This window comes from Dipodomys merriami, unplaced genomic scaffold (assembly GCF_024711535.1).
Source record: "Dipodomys merriami isolate MVZ:Mamm:240054 unplaced genomic scaffold, mDipMer1.0.p SCAF_1, whole genome shotgun sequence".
Classification (NCBI taxonomy): Eukaryota; Metazoa; Chordata; class Mammalia; order Rodentia; family Heteromyidae; genus Dipodomys; species Dipodomys merriami.
The window spans coordinates 548,041-571,521 of record NW_027202270.1 but is presented as its reverse complement, the minus strand read 5'-3'; the positions used below and the strand labels follow the sequence as shown (position 1 = coordinate 571,521).

Below are 23,481 nucleotides of genomic sequence, written 5' to 3'. Positions count from 1 at the left end.
CACACCCACCTTGGAGGGAGGCCCCCCACACCCACCCCGGAGGGAGGCCCCCCACACCCACCCCGGAGGGAGGCCCCCCACACCCACCCCGGAGGGAGGCCCCCCCACACACCCACCCCGGAGGGAGGCCCCCCACACCCACCCCGGAGGGAGGCCCCCCCACACACCCACCCCGGAGGGAGGCCCCCCACACCCACCCCGGAGGGAGGCCCCCCACACCCACCCACCCCGGAGGGAGGCCCCCCACATCCACCCCGGAGGGAGGCCCCCCACACCCACCCCGGAGGGAGGCCCCCCACACCCACCCCGGAGGGAGGCCCCCCCACACACCCACCCCGGAGGGAGGCCCCCCCACACACCCACCCCGGAGGGAGGCCCCCCACACCCACCCCGGAGGGAGGCCCCCCCACACCCACCCACCCCGGAGGGAGGCCCCCCCACACCCACCCCGGAGGGAGGCCCCCCCCACACCCACCCCGGAGGGAGGCCCCCCCACACCCACCCCAGAGGGAGGCCCCCACACACACCCACCTTGGAGGGAGGCCCCCCACACCCACCCACCCTGGAGGGAGGCCCCCCCTCACCCACCCCGGAGGGAGGCCCCCCCTCACCCACCCCGGAGGGAGGCATAAGTTGAGCAAAAAAAATGACTTGAAGTCAATGATTGAAAAATTATCTTCTAAAAACACTCCAAGAATCTCAGTAAATCCCAAACAGGATAGACACTGAAGTAAACTGAAGACTTAAATGTTGTTATTAATCAAATTGTTAACCAAATGTGACAACGTAAAAAAAACTCAGCCAGGCACTGGCAGCTCACGCCTGTAATCCTAGCTACTCAGGAGGCTGAGATCTGAGGATCGTGGTTCAAAGCCAGCCTGGGCAAGAAATGAGACTCTTATGCCCAATTAACTCCCAGAAGACTGGAAATGAAGTTATGGTTCAAAGTGGTGAGCTTTGAAAGAGCTCCGGGACAGCGCCTACACCCCGAGTTCAAGCCTTACAACCAAAAAATGAAAAAAAGACCCTCTCATGGCGGGAAGGGGAGTACTTAAAGAATAAGGTCAGCAAGCCTAGAAGAGAGAAAAGAGAGCTCCAGAACACTGCAACTAGACTTGTCATTTGCCACTGTCTAAAAAGAAGAAAATCAGAGAAAAGTAGCAAATATTAATATCGAAAATAATTATAAGCTGGGTGCTGGAGGCTCATGCCTGTAATCCTAGCTAGGTAACACAGGTACTGGATGGAGACTTTGCTGCAAGGAGAGTGGAGAAGGGTGGAGTCTGCTCGTCATCCAGGAGCGGACCTTACACTCAAGAGGCTGCGATCTGAGGATCGTGGTTCAAAGCCAGCCCGGGCAAGAAAGTCCATGAAACCCTTATCTCCCATTAATCACCAGAGAAACCAGAAGTGGTGCTGTAGCTCAAGTGGTAGAGCACTAGCCTTGAGCTGAGGAGCTGAGCCACAGCCCAGAGTTCAAGCCCCACGACTGACAAAAAAAAAAACAAATTATTATTATAAAATTATAAATATGAATGCACTAAACTTGCCAGATAAAGGGCATGAGGTTTATTTTAAACAAAACAGCTATAGAGACTGCACACAGGAGGACACAGGAATCTGGAAGGTAAACATCTGGAGAAGGTGTCAGGGATTGGAGCAGCGCGTCGCATCGTGGAGAAGAGAACGGGACGTCTCGGGAAAGCAGCCCTGGACCGGAGCGGCCTCGCCAGCCAGCCCAGGGCTCCGGGAGGAGCCACACCGCCACCTCTGTGGCAGCCAGCCCCTGCAGAGGTCGCAACATCTTACACTTAGAACTGGGAGATTTTTGAGCCATGTCTCTTAATGGCAGATTAAGAAGAAAAAGTCAGCAAAGATACATTTGAACTACACAGTTACTGACTTAAGCTAATACATCCTCTACTAATAGCACCATGCAGATCTGAGGTACTTTGAGATATTTCACAGTAGCTCATGAGACAAAGAAGTCATAACAGGTGCTAAAAATATTCTTAAATGATTTACAACGCTTTACATAGCCGACTGGCAGGTTCTGGCAGAAGCGCTTCGGGGGAAGTATCTGGCCTTCTTGCCAGTGTGAGAAGATACACTCCAGGCTCATCAAGAAATGTCTGACTTCAGGGGCTGGGAAGGTGGCTCAGTGGTAGAGCGCTTGCCTTGCATGCATGAGGCCCTGGGTTCGATTCCTCAGCACCACATAAGCAAAAAGAAAAAAGCCGGAAGTGGCGCTGTGGCTCAAGTGGTAGAGCGCTATCCTTGAGCTGAAGAGCTGAGGGACAGCGCCCAGGCCCAGAGTTCAGGCCCCACGACTGGACCCCCCCCCCCCAGAAAAAAAAAGAAATGTCTGACTTCAGAAACTGGGATACAAGTAGCAAATGATATTAAAGAAATTAAGAGGGAAAGACACAATAAAGGTAAAAGCCATAATTAATGAAACAAGTCAGATGCAAGAAAAAATAAAGCTAGTATTCTAATAAAAAGGATAGATCTCTGTGAAGACTGGGCAAGAACAACAAAGAGCACAAATAAAAACTGTTACCAGTGGAAGTGAAGATTCAGCTGAGATTTAAAAGGTACTGAGGACATTGGTGACTGTGTTCGCAAATAAATGTGAAGTCCTAGCGTAAAGGACGTCATATTCACAGGACAGCATATCTTGAAGTGGATCAAGGCAATACAGGGTGCCTACATACCCTGTGGTTGCTTACAGACATCAAAGCAGCATCTAAAACCTTTTCCCATGGTGAAACACTGAGCCCAAGCCATTTTATGGTTGATGCCACCCAGTGTGCCGAGTCAGCATTGGCAAACTTCTGAGAGCAGAAAAGGCCAGCCCAGCAAACAAGCTTTCAAGATTTAAGAAAAGAATGATACAAACTATGCAAGCTCTCCTGGAAAACACAGGAAGGACAATAATATTGCCTTGATACTCAATGCAGACAGACATTATGAAACTAGACATTCTAGGCTAATGCTCTTATGAACACAGATGAAAAAGTCCTAATGGGGTATTCCTAAATCAAAACGAGGACACCGTTATCACTACCAAGTGGGATTTATCGGGAGTAGAGCTGGGCCTACATCTGAAAATTGATATGTCTCATATTAAGAGAGAGGAAGAAAACCATATGATGTTGAGCTCAATGTATTAAGAGCACTTGGCAAAGTTTATTATTAAAAACTCAATAAATGAGTAGAGAGATAGGAAGCTTTTTTCCAGCTTAATAAAGGGCATCTATGAGAAGTCTACAGCTACCAAACTTAGGGCAAAATATTTTTTTTTCCATCTTCAGGAAGATCCAGTTGTCCACTCCTTGTTCCTGGAGGTTGATGAACAAAGGGACTGGAAGGCATTGCTTAGGAAAGGAAGGGAGAAGAAAAGGTGCAAACGTACATACAGAAAATCCAAAAAAAGGAAGGGGGTTTAGGAGGTCACAGGAGACAGGATCAAGGTGCAGAACACAGCTAGAGTTAATGGTTCTGCATGTGGAAAAGTATTGACATTTGCCTCAACACACAGTAGTCAGTTCAAATGGAGCAAAGGCTTAAAGAGTTTTCTAAAAACTATAATTTGTGTGAAATATAGGAATAGATTTTTCATGTGTGCCTTTGCGCAGTACCAAGGTTTAAATTTAGGGCCTTGAGCTCTTCGCTTCTTTTTCATTCAAAGTTGGCGCTCGATCACTTGAGCCGAGCTCCACTTCCAGCTTTTTGCTGGCTAATTGGAGATGTCTCACAGACTTCCCTGCCCCCGCTGTGACCCTCAGCTCTCAGCCTCCTGAGTAGCTAGGATGACAGGCCTGACCAGCAGGATTTGTTAGAAATTGGCCTAGGCACTTGGCAAATGACTTGGTACTCTGCCTGTGTTCTGGCAATTCCATACAAACCCACGGACAGAGCCACGTCTTTTATGAGAGCAAGCCGTCGAGAGCACAGGCCAGTGCCTGCCAAACTGAGGGGTGACGTGAGACACCATCAACCAACAGCAGCAAAACCAAAACTGCCAGGACCCCAGCAAGGCCCTGATGATAAGATGCTGTGATATGAACAGTGCTCATGAACAAAAACAAAACCATACCCTGCTTAGGTGACCTGTAGACTCTTAAAGGCTGATTTTGAGGAGGAGCTCTGAGTGGATGAGCAGCGCGTGTGCCACGAGCCCCCGGGTGTGTGGACAGACAAGCCCCAGCTGTGTGGACGAGGCCCCGGGTGTGTGGGGCTAGTTCCAGGTCCACAGGGTTGCTGTTATTACTAAGTGAGCACTACAATTGGGTTTTTCTCAGGCTAAATTCACACACACACACACACACCCTGGAGCGAGGTTCCCATACAGGAGACACCTGTGGCGAACGTTTTGTATCTGCAGATTGCCCCTGAATGCACTGTTCCACAAATGGCCTTTCTGTGCTGCGGCGGTGAGATCTGCCAGACTGCTGAGGCCTTGGGAGTTAACTCCATGTCTTCACAAGGCCTCCAGGCCACCGTGAGCAACCATCTCCACCCGCCAGGGGACAGCAAAGACCTTGTCCAGCTCCTCAGAGTGAATTCCTGTCCACCCTAACGCTCTTGGGCGTAGTAACGGCCATGTGGCTTCGTTCTGTGGTTCCTCCTCAGAAGCAGATGAGTGCCGTTCCCAGCCGTGCTTGCATGGGAGCTCCTGCCAGGACCGCGCCGCCGGGTACCTGTGCCTCTGCAGCCCAGGGTATGAGGGTGTCCACTGTGAGCTGGGTAAGAGCGCCGGCCCCCACCATGGTGCCCTCCACGGTCCCCAGGCCACGGCCCCCAACACAGTCCCCAGGCCACAGCCACTTGTGCACCTTAGCCGCTCTGTCTAGACGCCAGTGTGGCCCCTCCTGACCCCTAAGGCTGCCAGCACAGACGTCCACACCTCTTAGACTCCCACGTCCTGGGGATGGAGCTTGGCTGAGAAGCACTACCTTGCCAGACTCCAGTCCGTGGGTGAACACGAAGGTGGGCAGCAGACACCTCTGATGCCAGCCGCTGCCAGCCACTAGTGGACAGGCCTACGGTGTGTGTCCAGACTGGACATGCACCCCTGCTTAGGGCTCTACGTCCCCAGATACTGGGCCGACGGAGGGCATCACACGGGAGCAGCAGTGCCCAGTGAGGGCCCCAGGGAGCCTTCAGGCATGAAGCCCGAGACTGGCCGGAGCCCGAGCCCTGGCGGTAGTGGGGGTGGCAGGCCTGCCAGGGGGAGCAGAGACAGGGCCAGAGATGAAAGTGGCACAGCGGCAGGGACAGGTCCCCATCTTCCTCACACCCTCATCCTCCTCACACCCTCATCCTCCTCACATCCTCATCCTCCTCACACCCTCATCCTCCTCACACCCTCATCCTCACACCCTCATCCTCACACCCTCATCCTCCTCACACCCTCATCCTCCTCACACCCTCATCCTCCTCACACCCTCATCCTCCTCACACCCTCATCCTCCTCACACCCTCATCCTCCTCACACCCTCATCCTCCTCACACCCTCATCCTCCTCACACCCTCATCCTCCTCACACCCTCATCCTCCTCACACCCTCATCCTCCTCACACCCTCATCCTCCTCAGACCTCGTCCTCCTCACACCCTCATCCTCCTCACACCCTCATCCTCCTCACACCCTCATCCTCCTCACACCCTCATCCTCCTCACACCCTGTCCTCCTCACACCCTCATCCTCCTCACACCCTCCTCCTCACACCCTCATCCTCCTCACACCCTGTCCTCCTCACACCCTCATCCTCCTCAGACCCTCATCCTCCTCACACCCTGTCCTCCTCACACCCTCATCCTCCTCAGACCCTCATCCTCCTCACACCCTCATCCTCCTCACACCCTCATCCTCCTCACACCCTCATCCTCCTCAGACCCTCATCCTCCTCAGACCCCGTCCTCCTCAGGAAGTATCCAGAACCGGGAGGTTCCTGCATTCTGAGCCAGTACTGCCTTGTCTGTTCAGAGACGGATGAGTGTAGCTCACAGCCTTGCAGACATGGAGGCGTGTGCAGAGACCTCCCTGGGTCCTTCTCCTGTGCCTGCCCAGAGGGCTTTTCTGGAGTGCTCTGTGAGACAGGTAGGGCGTCTGGAGGCTGGCAGGGCCCCGGGAGGGGCCGGCCATGGGAGGCTGCTCTGGAAGGAGGGGCAGGGAGACCTGTGGTGCAGAGGGGTTCCCCAAGAGCCCCTCCCCCCCTGCAGGCTCCCCACACCTTCCACCCGGCCTCTGCTCCCCGCCTTCTTCGTCCCTTCCTCCCGCCCCCAGTGGCCCCCCCACCGCGCGGGCCGACTCTCGGGCTATTCTCCAGAGGTGGACTCCTGCCGCTCCAGCCCCTGCCAGCACGGAGGCCGGTGCCAGGACGGCGGCGGGACCTACCTGTGTGTGTGTCCAGAGGGCTTCTTTGGCTACCACTGTGAGACAGGTAGGCACCTGGGCCCAGCCGCCCAATGGGACTCCACAGCCCCTCCTGGGAGACGCCGCCTCGGTCACCCTCTCCTTCCTCCCCCAGCCCCAGCTCCTCCGCCTGCCCAGGCCTCCCGACCCAGGACAGGCTGCGCTCCCCGCTGCCCATGACAGGCACTCCCTGCCTGCCCCCTCCTGGCCCCCAGCGGGTCCCTGGGGCCCGAGGCTCCACTGCCCCCCAGCGCTGCCCACTGCCCGGGACGGCGCTGCCCGGGACTGTGCTCAGGCAGGGCCCAGCCAGCAGCTCACACGTGTGGAGGCCGGGCCAGGGAGGCTGGCCGGGACCCCGTCCTCCTCATGCCGTCTCCTCTCTCAGTGAGTGACCCCTGCTTCTCCAGCCCCTGTGGGGGCCGTGGCTACTGCCTGGCCAGCAATGGCTCCCACAGCTGCACCTGCAAAGTGGGCTACACAGGCAAAGACTGCACTAAAGGTGAGGTGGCCAGGCCTGGGGGGAGGCCCTCCCCGCCAGACGCAGCGCTGGCCCTCGCAGCGGAGCCCAGGGCGCTGCTGAGTGGGGAGGGCACCGGTCAGGGTGTCAGGGCCCAGGTGAAACCTTGGGGGTGGGGTCCCGGAGCAGGGAGAGCGCCCCCCAGCCGCCCTGCCCTGCCTCCCAGCCCAGACCTAGGCCGGTTGACCGGCACAGCACAGCGGGCAGCTGACCAGCTTTTCTTGTTTTGGCTGTACCGCCGAAGAGCTCCTCCCACCCACAGCCCTCAGGGTGGAGAGGGTGGAGGAGGGCGGCATCTCCGTGTCCTGGAGCCCACCCGAGGGCTCGGCGGCCAGGCAGGTGCTGGATGGCTACGCGGTCACCTACACCTCGGCAGATGGCTCCTTCCGCCGCACGGACTTTGTGGGCCGCGGCCGCTCCTCACACCAGCTGCGGGCCCTGGGGGCCGGCCGCGCCTACAACATCTCCATCTTCTCCGTCAAGCGGCACGCCAACAACAAGAATGACATCAGCCGGCCCGCAGCTTTGCTGGCCCGCACACGTGAGTGCCGGCCGCCGCCCGTTGGGGTGGGGGTGCCTGGGCAGGAAGCCCTGGGTGGGTGGCCAGGGTGGGAGAAGGCACCTGGACAGACCTGCGCTGGGAGTCTGGGCTGGGGGTGGGAGGGGAGCCCAGTGGACAGACCTGCACTGGAGGGGAGACTGCGGGGGCAGCCCAGGGGAGGGCCCTGGATGCTCATGTGGAGGCAGTGGAGGGCCTTGGATGTCCTGTGGAGGTATTGGAGGACCCTGGATGTCCATGTGGGGGCAGTGGAGGACCCTGGATGCTCATGTGAGGGGGGAGGGGTGGAGGACCCTGGATGCTCATGTGATGGGGGAGGGGGTGGAGAGCCCTGGATGCTCATGTGAGGGGGGAGGGGGGGAGGACCCTGGATGCTCATGTGATGGGGGAGGGGGTGGAGGACCCTGGATGCTCATGTGAGGGGGGAGGGGGGGAGGACCCTGGATGCTCATGTGAGGGGGGAGGGGTGGAGAGCCCTGGATGCTCATGTGGGGGAGGGGTGGAGGACCCTGGATGTCCATGTGAGGGGGGAGAGGTGGAGGGCCCTGGATGCTCATGTGAGGGGGGAGAGGTGGAGGGCCCTGGATGCTCATGTGAGGGGGGAGGGGGGGAGGGCCCTGGATGCTCATGTGAGGGGGGAAGGGGTGGAGAGCCCTGGATGCTCATGTGATGGGGGAGGGGGGGAGGGCCCTGGATGCTCATGTGATGGGGGAGGGGTGGAGGACCCTGGATGTCCATGTGATGGGGGAGGGGTGGAGGACTCTGGATGCTCATGTGATGGGGGAGGGGTGGAGGAGCCTGGATGCTCATGTGATGGGGGAGGGGTGGAGGAGCCTGGATGTCCATGTGGGGCGGGGGGAGGAGGGCCATGAAGCCAGGTGAGCTGTGGCAGGCCAGTGGGGGAACCGCAGAGATGTCGATGCGGGGTGTGGAGCAGGTGGTGCGGGAGCCTTCAGGGCCTCTGTGCTGGGTGGGCTCGTGCTGGGCACAGCTCCTGAGATGGGGTCTGCCGGACTCCTGCCCCGCCCCCACCTCAGAGCCTTAACTGGAGGCCCGGGATGTGCCAGAGAGACCGCCATCAGCACTGGGCCCTGGGTACCAGGGGCTTGGCGCTTGGGCTGCAACCCCCGGGCAGTGCGCTTGCGGGACATCTGGGGAGACGGGACGGGTGGGAGCTGAGGCCAGTAGCCCCGTGCCTATGGAGGCTGAGGAAGATCCTCTGCCGCTTTCAATCACACGGCCTAGTACTGCCCAGCCCAGGACCAGGCGCGCCCTGCGAGACCAAGCAGCCAGCAGCCTCGGCCTCTGCATGTCACTAGACTGAGGACCTGGCTAGGGCCCCTTTGTACCCACTACCTTGGAGCACAGCCTGGGTGTCTGCACCCTGCCTGAACCCCTGACCCGTCTCCCCCACCTCCTGAGACCCAGCATCTTTTTTGAGCTCTGCCTTGTCACCAGCCCCCCTCCCCTGGGAGCAAGGGGTACCTGCGTCCGCTGAGCAGCCCGCCACCCCCAGGACCCCGCCCTCTTGAGGACCTGGAGGTGACCAACGTGACAGCCAGTGCCATCTCCGTTCGATGGGCCCTGCACAGGGTCCACCACGCCACCGTCAGCGGGGTCCGAGTGTCCATCCTCCACCCAGAGGCCCCCCAGGGCCGGGCCACTGAGGTGGACAGGAGTGTGGACCAGCTCACCTTCGGGTAAGCGGAGAGGCCACAGTGAGTTCCGTGTCTGAACAGTTATCCTCCCCCTTGGTGCTGAGTGGTCTCCTCCCAGAGCCACCGTGAACAGCACGGCGCCTGACACTACTGAAAGGAACCACAGTGGGGCCCCACAGATCCTGGGCACAGAGGAGGAGATCCGCACAGCCCCTGCACAGTGGCTGGCAGGCAGCAGCGTGGGGCCTGGGCTTCCTGGGGAGGGATGGCCCGCGAGGAAAATTCTGGATCCCTGTGCAGAGCAAACAGGTGTGATGGGGACTAAGAACAGGGGCCACAGCGCAGCAGAGCCCTCCGGAGGGGACAGGAGGGGCTGCTGGGCGCGGCCGCTGCCCCAGCCCCAGAGCTGGACGTGGATTGCAGCTGTAGTAGAGAGTCATCCCATTTCCCACACCAGGCAGGCCCCTCTACTCTCTGTCGTAAGCACTGCCGGGATGGTTTCTGTTTTGTTTTGTTTTTGTTGGTCATGGGGCGTGAGCTGGGACCTGGGCTCTGTCTTTTGTGCTCAAGGCGAGCGCTCTACCACTTTGAGCCACAGCGCCACTTCTGGTTGTCTCGTGGTTAACTGGTTAACTGGAGATTAAGAATCTCACAGACTTTCCTGCCCCGGCTGGCTTTGAACTGTGATCCTCAGATCTCAGTCTCCTGAGTAGCTAGGACGACAGGCGTGTGCCACCAGCCTGGCTTCCATGACTTTCCCTGGTGTATGTTCTGGCTTCTTCCTGAGGGTGTCTGAGATGATTTGTGAACAGCACAGGTGAGCCTTGCTGATCCTCAGGGGCCTCTGGCAGCTCCAGCCCACAGCACAAGTGGCCCAGGTGGGCTTTGCTGACGCCAGTCAGGGGCCACTGACCTCCCTGCCTGCCCAGGAGGACTCGGCGTAAAGGGGCCCCACAGGTAGCTGAGCACTGCCCCACAGCGTGGCATGCCGAATGCTGTGGTCAGGAGCGCTGACCAGGTGGGCACACGGGGCTGGTCACCCACTGGGGACCCTGTCTGTGCCTGTGAAGATTCCAGAGCCCCAGGAGGAAAGCAGGTGTCAGCACGAGCCGTAACCCAGGGACCCTCTAGACTCGGGACCCAGCCCCCTGGGCCTTCAGAGAGCTTCCAGCCTGGGCACGCTCCAGGAGCCCCGACCAGACAGGACACGGCACAGGATTCCCCAGCCTCATACTCTGAGGGCCAGCCATGCCCCCCACCCCCGCCCTGCCACAGAGGGGGCCCAGGCCACCAGTTTAGGAAGTTCTCTCTCTTGCTGTGGCAGGGGCCTGCTGCCTGGAAGGAGGTACACCTTGCGGACCACCACCCTCAGTGGGCCTGCAGGGGCAGAGAGGCCCACGGAGAGCCTGGCGTCGGGACCACTGCACGTGTGGACCCGTAAGTAGGCCTGTGAGCCTCTACCATGCACGTCTAGGCCTCTCCAAACTGCCCGGCCTGGCCTCCCAAGGCTGAGGAGGGAGCCGCCCTGCCAGTCTGGCCAGGGCCCTTGCTGGGAACACCTTCCCAGGCCACCTTCAGCGCCCACCCCCTGCCGGCCTCCACCCAACACTGACCAGAGCTGGAGGGTCGGGAGGGGCCGGTGGCGGGCCCTCTCTGGGGACACCCCCTGCCTCACCTGTGTGTACACGCTCCCCGGTGGGGAGGAGGGACAGCCCCGCCGGGAGGCACACACCCCCCCAGGGTACACCCCTGCGTCCAGCCCTCCCTCACCGACATCCTGGGGAAGGTCTGTGCGAGCAGGCTGGGTAACACTGCGGGCAGCAGCCCGGCCCTCCCACCGCAGACACACTGCTGGGCTTCACAGGCCTCAGCCCCCCCTGCCAGATCCCACGTGTGCCCTTCCCAGACGCCCCGGCCGGCCCCTCAGCCGCCCTTGCTGTCCCCGTCCAGGGCCCCTGCCACCGGCGAACCTGACGGCCTCCCGCGTCATGGCCACCGCGGCCCATGTGGTCTGGGACCCCCCTGCTCCAGGCACCTCGCTGGAGGCTTATGTCATCAACGTGACCACCAGCCAGAGCACCAAGAGCCGCTATGTCCCCAACGGGAAGCTGGCATCCTACACGGTGCGCGACCTGCTGCCTGGGCGGCGGTACCAGCTCTCCGTGACGGCCGTGCAGGGCACGGAGCAGGGCCAGCTGCACAGCGAGCCCGCACACCTCTACATCATCACCTGTGAGTGCCGGGCGGGGCCGAGGCCTTGTGCGGGAGGGGGTGCCCCCCCCAGGACAGCCGCAGGCAGACCCGACACAGGTCTGGCAGGACGCAGAGAAGCCGAGTGAGGGTGCCTTGGTCTGTATGGAAGCTGGCAGTGGGCGTGAGCCCGCACGCCCAGCTTGGCTCCTAGCAGACACAGGTGGGTCCCACAGGTGCTGAGGGGCGGGACAGAGGAGACCTGACAAGGCCCGCAAGCCCAGCGGGGCCTGAGACGCCCTGCTCCTCACCCCTCACCCCTGCACAGCCCAGCGGGGCCTGAGACACCCTGCTCCTCACCCCTCACCCCTGCACAGCCCAGCAGGGGTCTGAGACGCCCTGCTCCTCACCCCTCACCCCTGCACAGCCCAGCAGGGGGGGGCCTGAGACACCCTGCTCCTCACCCCTCACCCCTGCACAGCCCAGCAGGGGTCTGAGACGCTCTGCTCCTCACCCCTCACCCCTGCACAGCCCAGCGGGGCCTGAGACGCCCCCCCTGCACAGCCCAGCAGGGGAGGCCTGAGATGCCCTGCTCCTCACCCCTCACCCCTGCACAGCCCAGTGGGGCCTGAGACACCCTGCTCCTCACCCCTGCACAGCCCAGCAGGGCCTGAGACACCCCCCCTGCACAGCCCAACGGGGGCCTGAGACGCCCTGCTCCTCACCCCTCACCCCTGCACAGCCCAGCAGGGGTCTGAGACGCTCTGCTCCTCACCCCTCACCCCTGCACAGCCCAGCGGGGGGGGCCTGAGACGCCCTGCTCCTCACCCCTCACCCCTGCACAGCCCAGCGGGGCCTGAGACGCCCTGCTCCTCACCCCTCACCCCTGCACAGCCCAGCGGGGCCTGAGACACCCTGCTCCTCACCCCTCACCCCTGCACAGCCCAGCAGGGGTCTGAGACACCCTGCTCCTCACCCCTCACCCCTGCACAGCCCAGCGGGGCCTGAGACGCCCTGCTCCTCACCCCTCACCCCTGCACAGCCCAGCGGGGCCTGAGACACCCTGCTCCTCACCCCTCACCCCTGCACAGCTCAGCAGGGGTCTGAGACGCCCTGCTCCTCACCCCTCACCCCTGCACAGCCCAGCAGGGGGGGCCTGAGACACCCTGCTCCTCACCCCTCACCCCTGCACAGCCCAGCAGGGGGGGCCTGAGACACCCTGCTCCTCACCCCTCACCCCTGCACAGCCCAGCGGGGCCTGAGACGCCCCCCCTGCACAGCCCAGCAGGGGGGGCCTGAGATGCCCTGCTCCTCACCCCTCACCCCTGCACAGCCCAGTGGGGCCTGAGACACCCTGCTCCTCACCCCTCACCCCTGCACAGCCCAGCGGGGCCTGAGACACCCCCCCTGCACAGCCCAACGGGGGCCTGAGACGCCCTGCTCCTCACCCCTCACCCCTGCACAGCCCAGCAGGGGTCTGAGACGCCCTGCTCCTCACCCCTCACCCCTGCACAGCCCAGCAGGGGTCTGAGACGCCCTGCTCCTCACCCCTCACCCCTGCACAGCCCAGCGGGGCCTGAGACGCCCTGCTCCTCACCCCTCACCCCTGCACAGCCCAGCGGGGCCTGAGACGCCCTGCTCCTCACCCCTCACCCCTGCACAGCCCAGCAGGGGCCTGAGACGCCCTGCTCCTCACCCCTGCACAGCCCAGCGGGGCCTGAGACGCCCTGCTCCTCACCCCTCACCCCTGCACAGCCCAGCAGGGCCTGAGACGCCCTGCTCCTCACCCCTCACCCCTGCACAGCCCAGTGGGGCCTGAGACGCCCTGCTCCTCACCCCTCACCCCTGCACAGCCCAGCAGGGCCTGAGACGCCCTGCTCCTCACCTCTCACCCCTGCACAGCCCAGCAGGGCCTGAGACGCCCCCCCTGCACAGCCCAGCAGGGGGGGCCTGAGACGCCCTGCTCCTCACCCCTCACCCCTGCACAGCCCAGCGGGGCCTGAGATGCCCCTTGCCAGCAGTGAGGCCAAGAGCAAAGGGCAGCCCACCCCAGCTAGTGGCCACTCTCCTTCCTCTCCGCTGCTCTGCAGCCCCCAGGGATGGTGCTGACAGACGCTGGCACCAGGGCGGACACCACCCGCGGGTGCTCCGAAACAGACCGCCCCCTGTGCGCCTGCCCGAGCTGCACCTGCTCAGTGACCACAGCGCCCCGGGGACGCCCACTCGGCCACCCAGGTACCTGCCCCGCCCCTGCCTGGCCCCCGGGGGCGCTCAGCCCCGTGACCCCCCCCCGTGCCTCACAGGTTCTCGGAGCTGGTGGATGGAAGAAGAAGAGTGAGTGCTAGGTTCCGCGGCTCTCCCCACAGAGCCGTCACCGTGGGATCACGTGAGTTGAGACGCCCTGGCCCCACGCACGGCCCAGCGCCCGTCCCCAGAATCAGCGGTGACGAGGCCCTTGCCACCTGTGTAGTCAGGGGCTCCCCCCATGCAGGGGGCTCTGGGCTCCTGGGTCGGTGCCAGAGTGCAGTCTACCCAGCAGGGGAGGCCGGTGGCTGGCTCCGGGCCAGCGGCCCCAGCCCCTGGGTCCCGATGCCCTGCCGGGCTGGGCAAGGGGTGAGTTCCAGAACCTGCCTGCAGCAGACATCCCCCACAGTACTGGCAGAGGTCCCCTAAAAGCCAGGCCTCATTCTCATGGGACCCCAGCAGAGACCTGACGGCCTGTTCCAGAGCCACGTTCAGAGGAAGGGGAGGTGGCAGGGAGATGGAGGCCCTTTCCGCCCTCGCGGGCTGAGGGTTGGTGCAGGCGTTGCTGCTTCTAAGTAAGAAAGGGGAGAGCAGCCGGGTGCCGGCGGCTCACGCCTGTCATCCTAGCCACTCAGGAGGCTGACATCTGGGGAAAGTCCATGAGACATCTCCAGTTTATCACCCGAAAACTGGCAGTGGCGCTGTAGCTCATGTGTTAGAGCACCAGCCTTAAGCTGAAGAGCTGAGGGATAGCAAGCCCGACCACTGACAACGTGGGGAGAGCAAAGACTGGGGTTTCCCAGGGAGCTGCCCAGCTGCCTGGCAGTGGTCACTGCAAGACTTGCAGCTGGGGGCTGAGGATACATCCTACAGAGAACGCAGGCAGATAAGAGGAAGATTTGTCCCCCACCCCCAAGAGGCAAGGACAGAAGGAGAGAAATGGGGACAGAGGTCATCACCTGGGCAGTAGGAAGGCTCCTGGCAAAGCAGCTCACTGGGTTTCCCCAGAGCCTGGGGGGGGGGGGGGGCTGGAGGCGGAGAGCAGCCCTGGAGGCGGGGCTGTAGGCCCCAGAGAGGAGGGCAGCTCCAGGCAGGCCCAGGTCAGGTCCAGGTTCAGAGCAGATGTGTGTGGTCACCTCCAGTTTCTCCTAGAACCCACCACACTGGTGCCACTCGGGAACACGGAGGAGACCGCTGAGCAGGCCCACCTGGCCCTCCAGCCCCCTGGACATGGTGACAAGGACACGGAAGAGACCGCTGAGCAGGCCCACCTGGCCCTCCAGCCCCCTGGACGTGGTGACAAGGACATGGAGACCGCTGAGCAGGCTCACCTGGCCCTCCAGCCCCCTGGACGTGGTGACAAGGACACGGAAGAGACCGCTGAGCAGGCCCACCTGGCCCTCCAGCCCCCTGGACGTGGTGACAAGGACATGGAGACCGCTGAGCAGGCTCACCTGGCCCTCCAGCCCCCTGGACGTGGTGACAAGGACATGGAGACCGCTGAGCAGGCCCACCTGGCCCTCCAGCCCCTTGGACGTGGTGACAAGGACATGGAGACCGCTGAGCAGGCTCACCTGGCCCTCCGGCCCCCTGGACGTGATGACAAGGACACGGAAGAGACCGCTGAGCAGGCCCACCTGGCCCTCCAGCCCCCTGGACGTGATGACAAGGACATGGAGACCGCTGAGCAGGCCCACCTGGCCCTCCAGCCCCCTGGACGTGGTGACAAGGACATGGAGACCACTGAGCAGGCCCACCTGGCCCTCCAGCCCCCTGGACGTGGTGACAAGGACATGGAGACCGCTGAGCAGGCCCACCTGGCCCTCCAGCCCCCTGGACGTGGTGACAAGGACGTGGACAGGAAGTCAGAAAGTAGGCGCCTGGGCCACCACCGGGCATCACACACTGAGGGGTTGGAGGGCAAAGGGTGAGCTGAGCCTCGCCACCCAGGTGGCTCAGCTGTCCTTTCAGACAGCACCTGCCCAACCCACCCACCCACGTAGGAAAAGAGGGGCCTCCACACCCTCCCCCCCACTCCCTCCGAGGTGCTGTTGGTTCAGGGCAGTGGAGCCTGTGGAGGGAGGGGCCTCGGGGCAGGTGCGGGCCTGAGGCACGGCAGTCCGCAGGGCGCTGACACGTGCTCTCCTTAGTCTGTCACTTGCTCTGTCCTCCTAGGGACAATTCTAGGACCAACCGTCCTTTTCCCCTGAGTTACATCACAAGCTCAGGGTGGGCTCATTCAACTGACCCCAAAGAAAACCAGATGCGTGGTAGGCGTGTGGGTCACACCGGAGGCCTGCCCAGGCCCCAGGGCATGCAGCCCCACAGGGTGGGCTGCAAACTGGCGTCAAGCTCGGCATTCCCCAGGGGAGGCCTGTGCTGGCCCTGTCCTCAGGCGCCAGTGTGGGCCCAGTCCAGTGCTGGTGCTTCAGCGTCCCTTACTTAAGGCACAGCTCACGCAGAGTGAAGGTGTGCTGTCTGGCGTGTTAGGGTTGAAGTAAGCGAGCGTTCCCTCAGACGGGTCACACGACTGAGCCCCTTGCTACCCCATGTTCCATCTGAAGAAGCCCAGAGGCAGGAGAGGAGTGAGTGGTCCGCTAACTCCCTCTCAGGAGGTCTGACATGGCCCGTGGCCCCAAGGTCACGGCCATCCTGCAGCGTTTACCAGTCTCCATGACAGCTAAGGGATGGTAACCAGAGACAGCCTCGAGGTCTGTCTGGGCTATCACACAGTGGGACCACACGGCCACAAGGTCTGCATGCGCTGTCACACAGTGGGACCACACAGTGTGATGCAGGGGCTGGGTTAGATGGACAGAAGAAGGCTGAGCCTTTTTTCATACTGGATGTGATGGAGAAGTCACAATCCTGTTTAAATGGGGAAACTATCTGAGAGGGCAAGGGCAGGCTGGTAACTTCCTGGCAGTGCCAACTGCCACAGGCGACACCGAGGGCCGAGGCCAGTGCTGCCTGGAGCTGCCGAGATGGGAAGACGCTCTGGTCAACTCCAAGCAAAGAACATTAGAGCCATGCACAGAGGGTCCTTCCCTGCATTCCTCCCCCTCTCTGTGAATCAGGCCAGGCATACAAAGGCCTGTCTTCCCACTCCTCCCCTTTCTGCACACCTAACCTGTGTCCACTCCCAGACCAGCAGTGTTGACACAGAAGGGGCAGACATGCAGAGGGCCTGCGGTACCAGCCGGCCTTCCTGACCACACAGCTGACCCTTCCTGTCTGTTTCCAGGTGCCCCTGGAGGCTGTTCAGAAGATGCCTGTCAGAATGGAGGCACCTGTGTGCCGGGTGCCCCCGCCCACAGCTGTGACTGTGGCCCTGGCTTCAAAGGCAGGCGCTGCGAGCTCGGTACGTCAGGGCTGGCTGCTGGGCCCGGCCCTGGCACCCCGGGCTCAGCCCTGGGCGCCCAGGGAGGGAGGCAGTGGGGATAGGGGCCCAGAGACGAGCCACACACCCATCCACAGCGCCGGGATGGGGTACTGCCCACGGGCTGGACAGAGGGGCGGGGCCACACACAGCAAGATGACACCGCAGGGGCCGGGGACAACAGAGCTGTGGGAAGGTCCCAGGTGGGGCCGAACCTCCAGGGTGGGAAGTCAGCTGCTCCCACACCAGCCGTGACCCAGAGGTCAAGGCTGGAGGGAAGTGCCCGCAGGCCGCGCACAGTGGGATCAGGTCAGCCCGTCATCGGCGGGGCCCAGGGCACAGCTGGCACAGGCCCCAGGCCACCGGCCTTCCTCGGGGTGACACGGTTTTCTTGTACCACAGCTTGTGAGAAGGTGCCCCGTCCCTGCACACGGCTGTTCTCGGAGACCAAGTCCTTTCCTGTCTGGGAAGGAGGTGTCTGCCACCATGTGTAAGTTGGTGTGGGTCCTCTGCCTCCGTTTCTCCGGGGAGGGGAGGCTGATGGGGGGTAATGAGGCCATGCGAGCCCTCAGTGTGACAGTGAGGAGCCTGAGGCAGCGATGAGCAGCACGCCAAGGGCCAGAGCTGCCAGAGCAAAACCAAGGCCTTGACCTGCTCCTGCGGTCACCTGCAGACGTCGGGGACTGGGCCTTCCTCTCCTCCTTGGAGCCTCTAGAACATGGTCTCCATGCTACCATTAACTGCCACTTGCCCTGGACAAACTATTCCTCCCTCAGTTTCCCATGGGCAAAGTGGGCTGAGGGTCTCCTGGGACCCTCCTGCTAACCCCACCGAGTCAACCCACACAGTGCTGGGTGCCTGGCGTGTGCTCTGAGACCGGCGCACACCGGGAGCACTTGCACACAAGTGTGGTAAGAGAATGGTCCTAAGAGCATGCGTGCCAACGAAGCTGTCGTAGAAAACCACACCAAGAGCCGGACCAGTGGCTCACACCTGTAAATCTAGCTTCTAGGAGGCTGAGATCGAGGATCGTGGTTCAAAGCCAGCTCAGGCAGAAAAGTCTGTGAGACTCATTTCCAATAAATGACACAGAAAAAGCAGGAAGTGGTGCTTCGGCTCAAGTGATAGAGCACTAGCCTTGAGCACAAAGAGGTGCAGGGACACTGCCCAGGCTCCAGCAAAAACAAAAAGCCACAGGGAGCTGGGCACTGGTGGCTCACGCCTGTCATCCTAGCTACTGAGGAGGCTGAGATCTGAGGATCGCAGTTCAAAGCCAGCCCAGGCAGGAAAGTTCGTGAGACTCTTATCTCCAATAAACCACTAGAAAACTAGAAGTGGTGCTGTGGCTCAAGCGATAGAGTGCTCACCTTGAGCTGAAGAGCTGAGGGACAGCGCCCAGGCCCAGAGTTCAAGCCCCACGACCGACCAAAAAAAAAAACAAAACAAAACAAGAAAAGGCCACAGGGAGGGCCTCAGATGAAAGGGAATGACAGCACAAGGCTAGAAGGCCATGTGGGAAACAGAGTCAAGGCAGGTCTCAGGGAAGAGGTGACAACAACGCAGAATGTTTCCAAGGCTCTGCCTCCAGGTACGCTTGGCAAGCCCCGAGGATGGAGCCCAGCCAGGCTGGAGTGAGGCAGGGGGTGAGGCCAGGACTGGGGAGCGTTCAGAGGCGTGGTGGGAGGATCTCCAGGCCTGGACTCTGTCTGATAGCCCCTCCGATGATCCTTTTAGCCCATTTAAATGACACTTAGGCATAATGTGGCTAGGTTTAAATCTGCCATTTTGCTGTTTGTTTGCCATTTGTCCCATTGGTTCTTTATTACATTTCCTCCTATTCTGCTTCATTTTGGATTGTTTTACCATTGCCTGTGGTTGTAGTGGCTCTGGGATTTACAATATGCAACTTCATTTCACCACCACATACCTGAAATTACTGGTATCCAACTGCAGTACAATGGCACATTTAAATGGATACTTTCATTCCTCCCATCCTTTGAATTGTGATCAGACATTTTTACTTCCACATACTCTGAATAGTACAGTGTTATGTTGGTTCTCAACAATTTCTGTGTTTTTCGCCCCTTCTGGCCGGGGCCTATGCACTGTCCTTGAGTTTTTTGTTCTTTGTAGCTAGGATTCCAGGCATGACCCATTGGTGCTCAGCCCTAACTCATTCATGTTTAAGATGGATATTTAATACATGCATGTTCTCATTATATGGTCTTTCCCTCCAATGTCATTCACCCTGGGTATTCACTGCATAGAGTAGGCAGGTTTCCCCCTCAGTTATGACTTCACAGAGCTTTCCTTGTGACAACAGGTATAAGCGAGTCTACAAAGTTCACCAGGACATCTGCTTCAAAGAGCGCTGCGAAGGCCCGAGCCTTGAGAAACCCCACACAGGTGCCCCTGGGGCCACGCCCCGTGTACTGCATGCATTTCTGTAGGGTGACTGGGGGCGGGACACAGGGCAAGAGGTTTGGGCCAAGCCAGGGTGCCTCCCAGAAATACAGCACCTCCCCTGTGCAACCGTGCCCAGTGTGTGCGCACACGGACGCCTAGGGCTGGGTGGAAGGACACAGGCCTCCTTCAGCCCTATGAGTTCACACAGGAAAGGGTGCCAGTGGACAAGAATGGCCATGCTGAGCCCCGGCACCTAGCATCCTTCTGCCACTTAGAACCAGGCCCTTCCCATGGGGCAAGGGGTTCCTGGAGTGACCGCTGGGCTTTTACTGACAGAGGTTCCTGAACACCCTGTGTGCCTACCAGCAAGGCCTCACCCCAGGTCCCCTCCCTTCCCCACCGCCCACTAGAGTCGCATACTAGTTGTGTGACAGGGCCAAGGCAGCCACGGCCTGCGTTCATCAACAGGCGTGGCCTGGGCAGCTCTTGTCAGAGCTCTCAGGGCCGGGCAGTGGGGCTGCTGCCTCCCTTGTCTGTGGCTCCCAGGCTGGCCGGCAGGCAGGCAGGCAGGCAGGCAGGCAGGCAGGCCTGCAGGCCGGCCTGCGCACTCAGCTGAGCACAGGAGGACCCTCCCTCACCAGCACCGGCCCTGCAGTGCCCCACACCTGGGGTATGGGTGGGAGAGGATCAACTGAAGTAGGGAGGGTTAAAGGTACAAACACCTTTTCCGACTAAGCCACTTTCTTACTTCAGGAAACAAAGTAGCAGTCAAACACTGAAGAAACCTTAAGGTACGGGTCTCTCTCCCCCCTTCTCCTTCCCCCCTCCCCATCTACCCTGGTCTGCCCTCCTTCCCAGCTGTGGAGAAGCAGGGACGCTGGCCAGGCACTGCAGCCCTCCTGCCCAGTCTCCCAGTAGAGGGAGACTCTGGGGGCCAGCTGACTCCTGGAGGGAGGTGCCTGGGGTGCCGAGGAGTTGGGCAGGTGCCCCCAGCCCCTGTGAACAGAATTCTGCTGGGAGGAAAGGGTGCGGGCTCGGGCCTCTGACATCTGCTGAAAACAACCTCTCACCCGAGACACAGTGGATGCCAGAATTCTTGGTCTCACAAACCCCAAAGTGGAAGAAACTTTCCCTCTTTGATCCCAGCACTTCCCTCCCACCCTCCTCCCTCCCTGCCCTGGCCACACACCCCACTGGCTCTTAAAGGGCGTCGGTATACCTCACAACAGCCTGAAAACTATGACGTGACCCACACGCCCTGGGCCTGGACAGCTGGGGCTCTGCTCCTGCGGGCCTTTTCTCCCATGGCTGAAGACAGGAAAGAGAAATGTCACCCAAAGGCCAAGAACAACCAGAAGCAAAGGAGTTCTAGGCATGGCTCCTACGGGAGCTGTAGATAACTAACAAGGCCAAGGGCTTTGGGGCAAGCTCTCAGGGTGCCCTGGCGAGAGGCGCGTGCACCTGGCCCACCTCCTAGAGAAACTGCAGGAGGAGAGCTGACAGCAGCCGGTTCCTGAGCCCTAACAGCTCTGCCTCCTCTCTGGCCTCAGCCTCTAAGAACACTCACGCAAAGGCCTGGGAACAACTCAGTCCTGGTAAGGACCAAGAACCCACGGTTACTTGGGTTTGAAATATTGATGTAGGAGTAAGTTACTTGAAAAACTCACCTTTTCAGAACTCACCCAGCAAATCCACTCCTATAGAAACAAATGAGAAGAAACAACTAATCATTAAATACAAGCTTACCAAACACCTGTTCTCAAAACAATGAGGAGCACACAAGGCAAGACTAAATCACCCATTCAGATACCACCAAGCACCCAAGCGCTCCTCACTCCAGAGCCGCTGGGAGGAGGCAGTCCTCACGCCCTCCGGGGGGCGCCAGCGGCTGCAGCCGCCTCTGCACTCAAACTTAAAGTCCCAGTGCTGAGCCCAAGTTCTGTTCAGGGGAGCATGCAGGCCTCCACCGCTCTGAGCCGCGTGTCCCTGAGGATAGTGGGCCAATGCATTTCTACAACGCAGGTTCCCTTCACTCCCTGCCTGGCCCCACGTGGGCCCCACAGGAATTCTGTCCTCCGGGGAAAGGCAGCTGCTGAAAAGAGGACATGCCTGTCATTCTCACACTCCCCTCTTTCCCCCAAAGGATCTGGAATGTGCTTATTACACTCCACCACCTCAAGAGTTTTCAGAACCCAGGAAGATAAGAGCTAAGAATTGGATTGAAAAGGACATCAAGATCAAGGTCCACACCACAGCCAGTCCTCTATAACCTCTGTTCTTAGGTGGGAAAACAGATGGCCCGGCTTTGCATACATACCAGCCCACCAAGGGACCCTCCAGGACCTGTGCACCCACCAGCTCCCCCGTGCCCCCCCCCATCCCTCCAAGACCTGTACCTGGCAGCCCCCAGGGACTCCTCTAAGACCAATCAGGGCAAGTGCAGTAGTGCCTGCCATCAATCCCAGGATTCCAGAGACATAGCTAGTGCCTTTGTGAATGGTGACAGCTTCCCTGCCCTAGATAGTAATACTTCCACAGGGCTCAGAAACCCATCCTCACATTCCCACATCAGAGAGAAAGTGGCTGAGCCCAAACACAAGGAGAAAAGACCTGTCAGCTCCCAGACAGACGAGAAGAGGCACAAGGTGTGGACGAGTGAGTCCCGGCCACTCCCTCCACGCCTCCATGCTGTTCATGCATTCTCCAGAAGGAAACACACTTACTACTATACTGGATCTAAACACTACATCTCCAGCAGGGGCGCAGACTTCTTTGTAAAGGCTCAGGCAACATGCGCTCTTGGCCTGGCCTCTTTGGCAGCCTTCTGCGGCTGCAGCTCACACACAACCACAGGTGTGAAACTGCATAAAGCTTTACAGACTCAAATAGATGGTGAGAAAATCCTTGGTCTGTGTGATTCCTGGGCTGAGGAAGCTAGCCCTTGGATGACAAGTCACCCCAAGGCCCCAAAGACCCCTGGACTTCCACAGACAACAGCTCTTGGACCTTTACCCAGAAGGCACCACCAGTAAGCCTATAATCCTACAGGAGTCTGACATCAGCCTGTGCAGACACATCCTCAAGATTCCATCTCCAATGAACCAGCAAAGTGCCAGAACGGAGGTGTGGCTCAAGTGGTGGCGTGCCAGCCATGAATAGGAAAGCCAAGCGAGGGCACGGGGAGGCCCTGAGTTCAACATGTTAAAAAAGAAGAAGAAAAGAAGGCACCACCATGAAGCCGCAAGGGCAACATGGGGCCACGGGTGCAACGGGTGCCGTGACAGGCGTCCATGGCCGACCTGGACAGCTGTGAGCACAGCCATCTTAGCACAAGCCGCGGCGTTCTCCCTGAGGACTCACAAGACAGTTCTGCTCGGCTCCTGTAGAGGGCCCCGTGGGGCTGCCTGCAAGTCCAACACCCAGAGTGAGCGCAAAGGCCCACAGCCGCCTATCCTACGTGGTTTACCAAAATGCTCTTTGAAGAATAATATTGTAGGCTTTATTTTTAGTAAAATCTTGTGTGTGCCTTTCTGTATGTTATGCAATTTGTTGTTTTCAAAAAAGTACAACAGTCATGTCAAGAAACCTCTGCTTGGGGCTGGGAAGGTGGCTCAGTGGTAGAGGGCTTGGCTCACATGCATGAGGCCCTGGGTTCCATTCCTCAATACCACGTACACAGAAAAAACCAGAAGTGGTGCCGTGGCTCAAGTGGTAGAGTGCTAGCCTTCAGCAAAAGATGCTCAGGAACAGCGGCCAGACTGAGTTCAAGTGCCAGGACTGGAAAAAAAAAAAAAAAAAGGAAAGGAAAGGAGGAAATGTTTACTTTAAAAGAAAAAAAAAGCTAGGTGCCAGTGACACACCTGTAATTCTAGCTACTCAGCAGGCTGAGCTCTGAGAATCCCAGTCTGAATCCAACACAGGAAGGAAAGTCCATCAGACTTCGTTATCTCTAATCTCCCTCCCTGCCCCTCACTCTCTCTCTCTTGCATGTGCACACACGCGCATGCGCGCGCACACACACATACATACACACAGCTGGAAGTAGAACTATGGCTCAAGTGGTAGAGTGCCAGCCTTGAACAGAAGAGGTTTGGGGATAGGCCCTGAG

The 23,481-nt window shown here is 60.0% G+C and overlaps 1 protein-coding gene across 1 annotated transcript in view; it reads left to right on the top strand.

Moving 5' to 3' along the window:
- Window positions 1-22,908, top strand: part of Sned1 (sushi, nidogen and EGF like domains 1) — a 61,131-nt gene extending 38,223 nt beyond the window's left edge. The window contains exons 17-32 of the mRNA XM_070002271.1: window positions 4,636-4,749; window positions 5,992-6,105; window positions 6,335-6,448; window positions 6,806-6,919; window positions 7,182-7,478; window positions 9,013-9,196; window positions 10,479-10,591; window positions 11,105-11,386; window positions 13,435-13,579; window positions 13,648-13,730; window positions 14,741-15,460; window positions 16,833-16,949; window positions 17,370-17,457; window positions 19,291-19,373; window positions 20,127-20,164; window positions 20,603-22,908. Of these exons, the coding sequence (XP_069858372.1) occupies window positions 4,636-4,749; window positions 5,992-6,105; window positions 6,335-6,448; window positions 6,806-6,919; window positions 7,182-7,478; window positions 9,013-9,196; window positions 10,479-10,591; window positions 11,105-11,386; window positions 13,435-13,579; window positions 13,648-13,730; window positions 14,741-15,460; window positions 16,833-16,949; window positions 17,370-17,457; window positions 19,291-19,373; window positions 20,127-20,152 (2,594 nt within the window). The 3' untranslated portion in view covers window positions 20,153-20,164; window positions 20,603-22,908. The remainder of the gene's footprint in view (window positions 1-4,635; window positions 4,750-5,991; window positions 6,106-6,334; window positions 6,449-6,805; window positions 6,920-7,181; window positions 7,479-9,012; window positions 9,197-10,478; window positions 10,592-11,104; window positions 11,387-13,434; window positions 13,580-13,647; window positions 13,731-14,740; window positions 15,461-16,832; window positions 16,950-17,369; window positions 17,458-19,290; window positions 19,374-20,126; window positions 20,165-20,602) is intronic.
- Window positions 22,909-23,481: the final 573 nt, after the last annotated feature.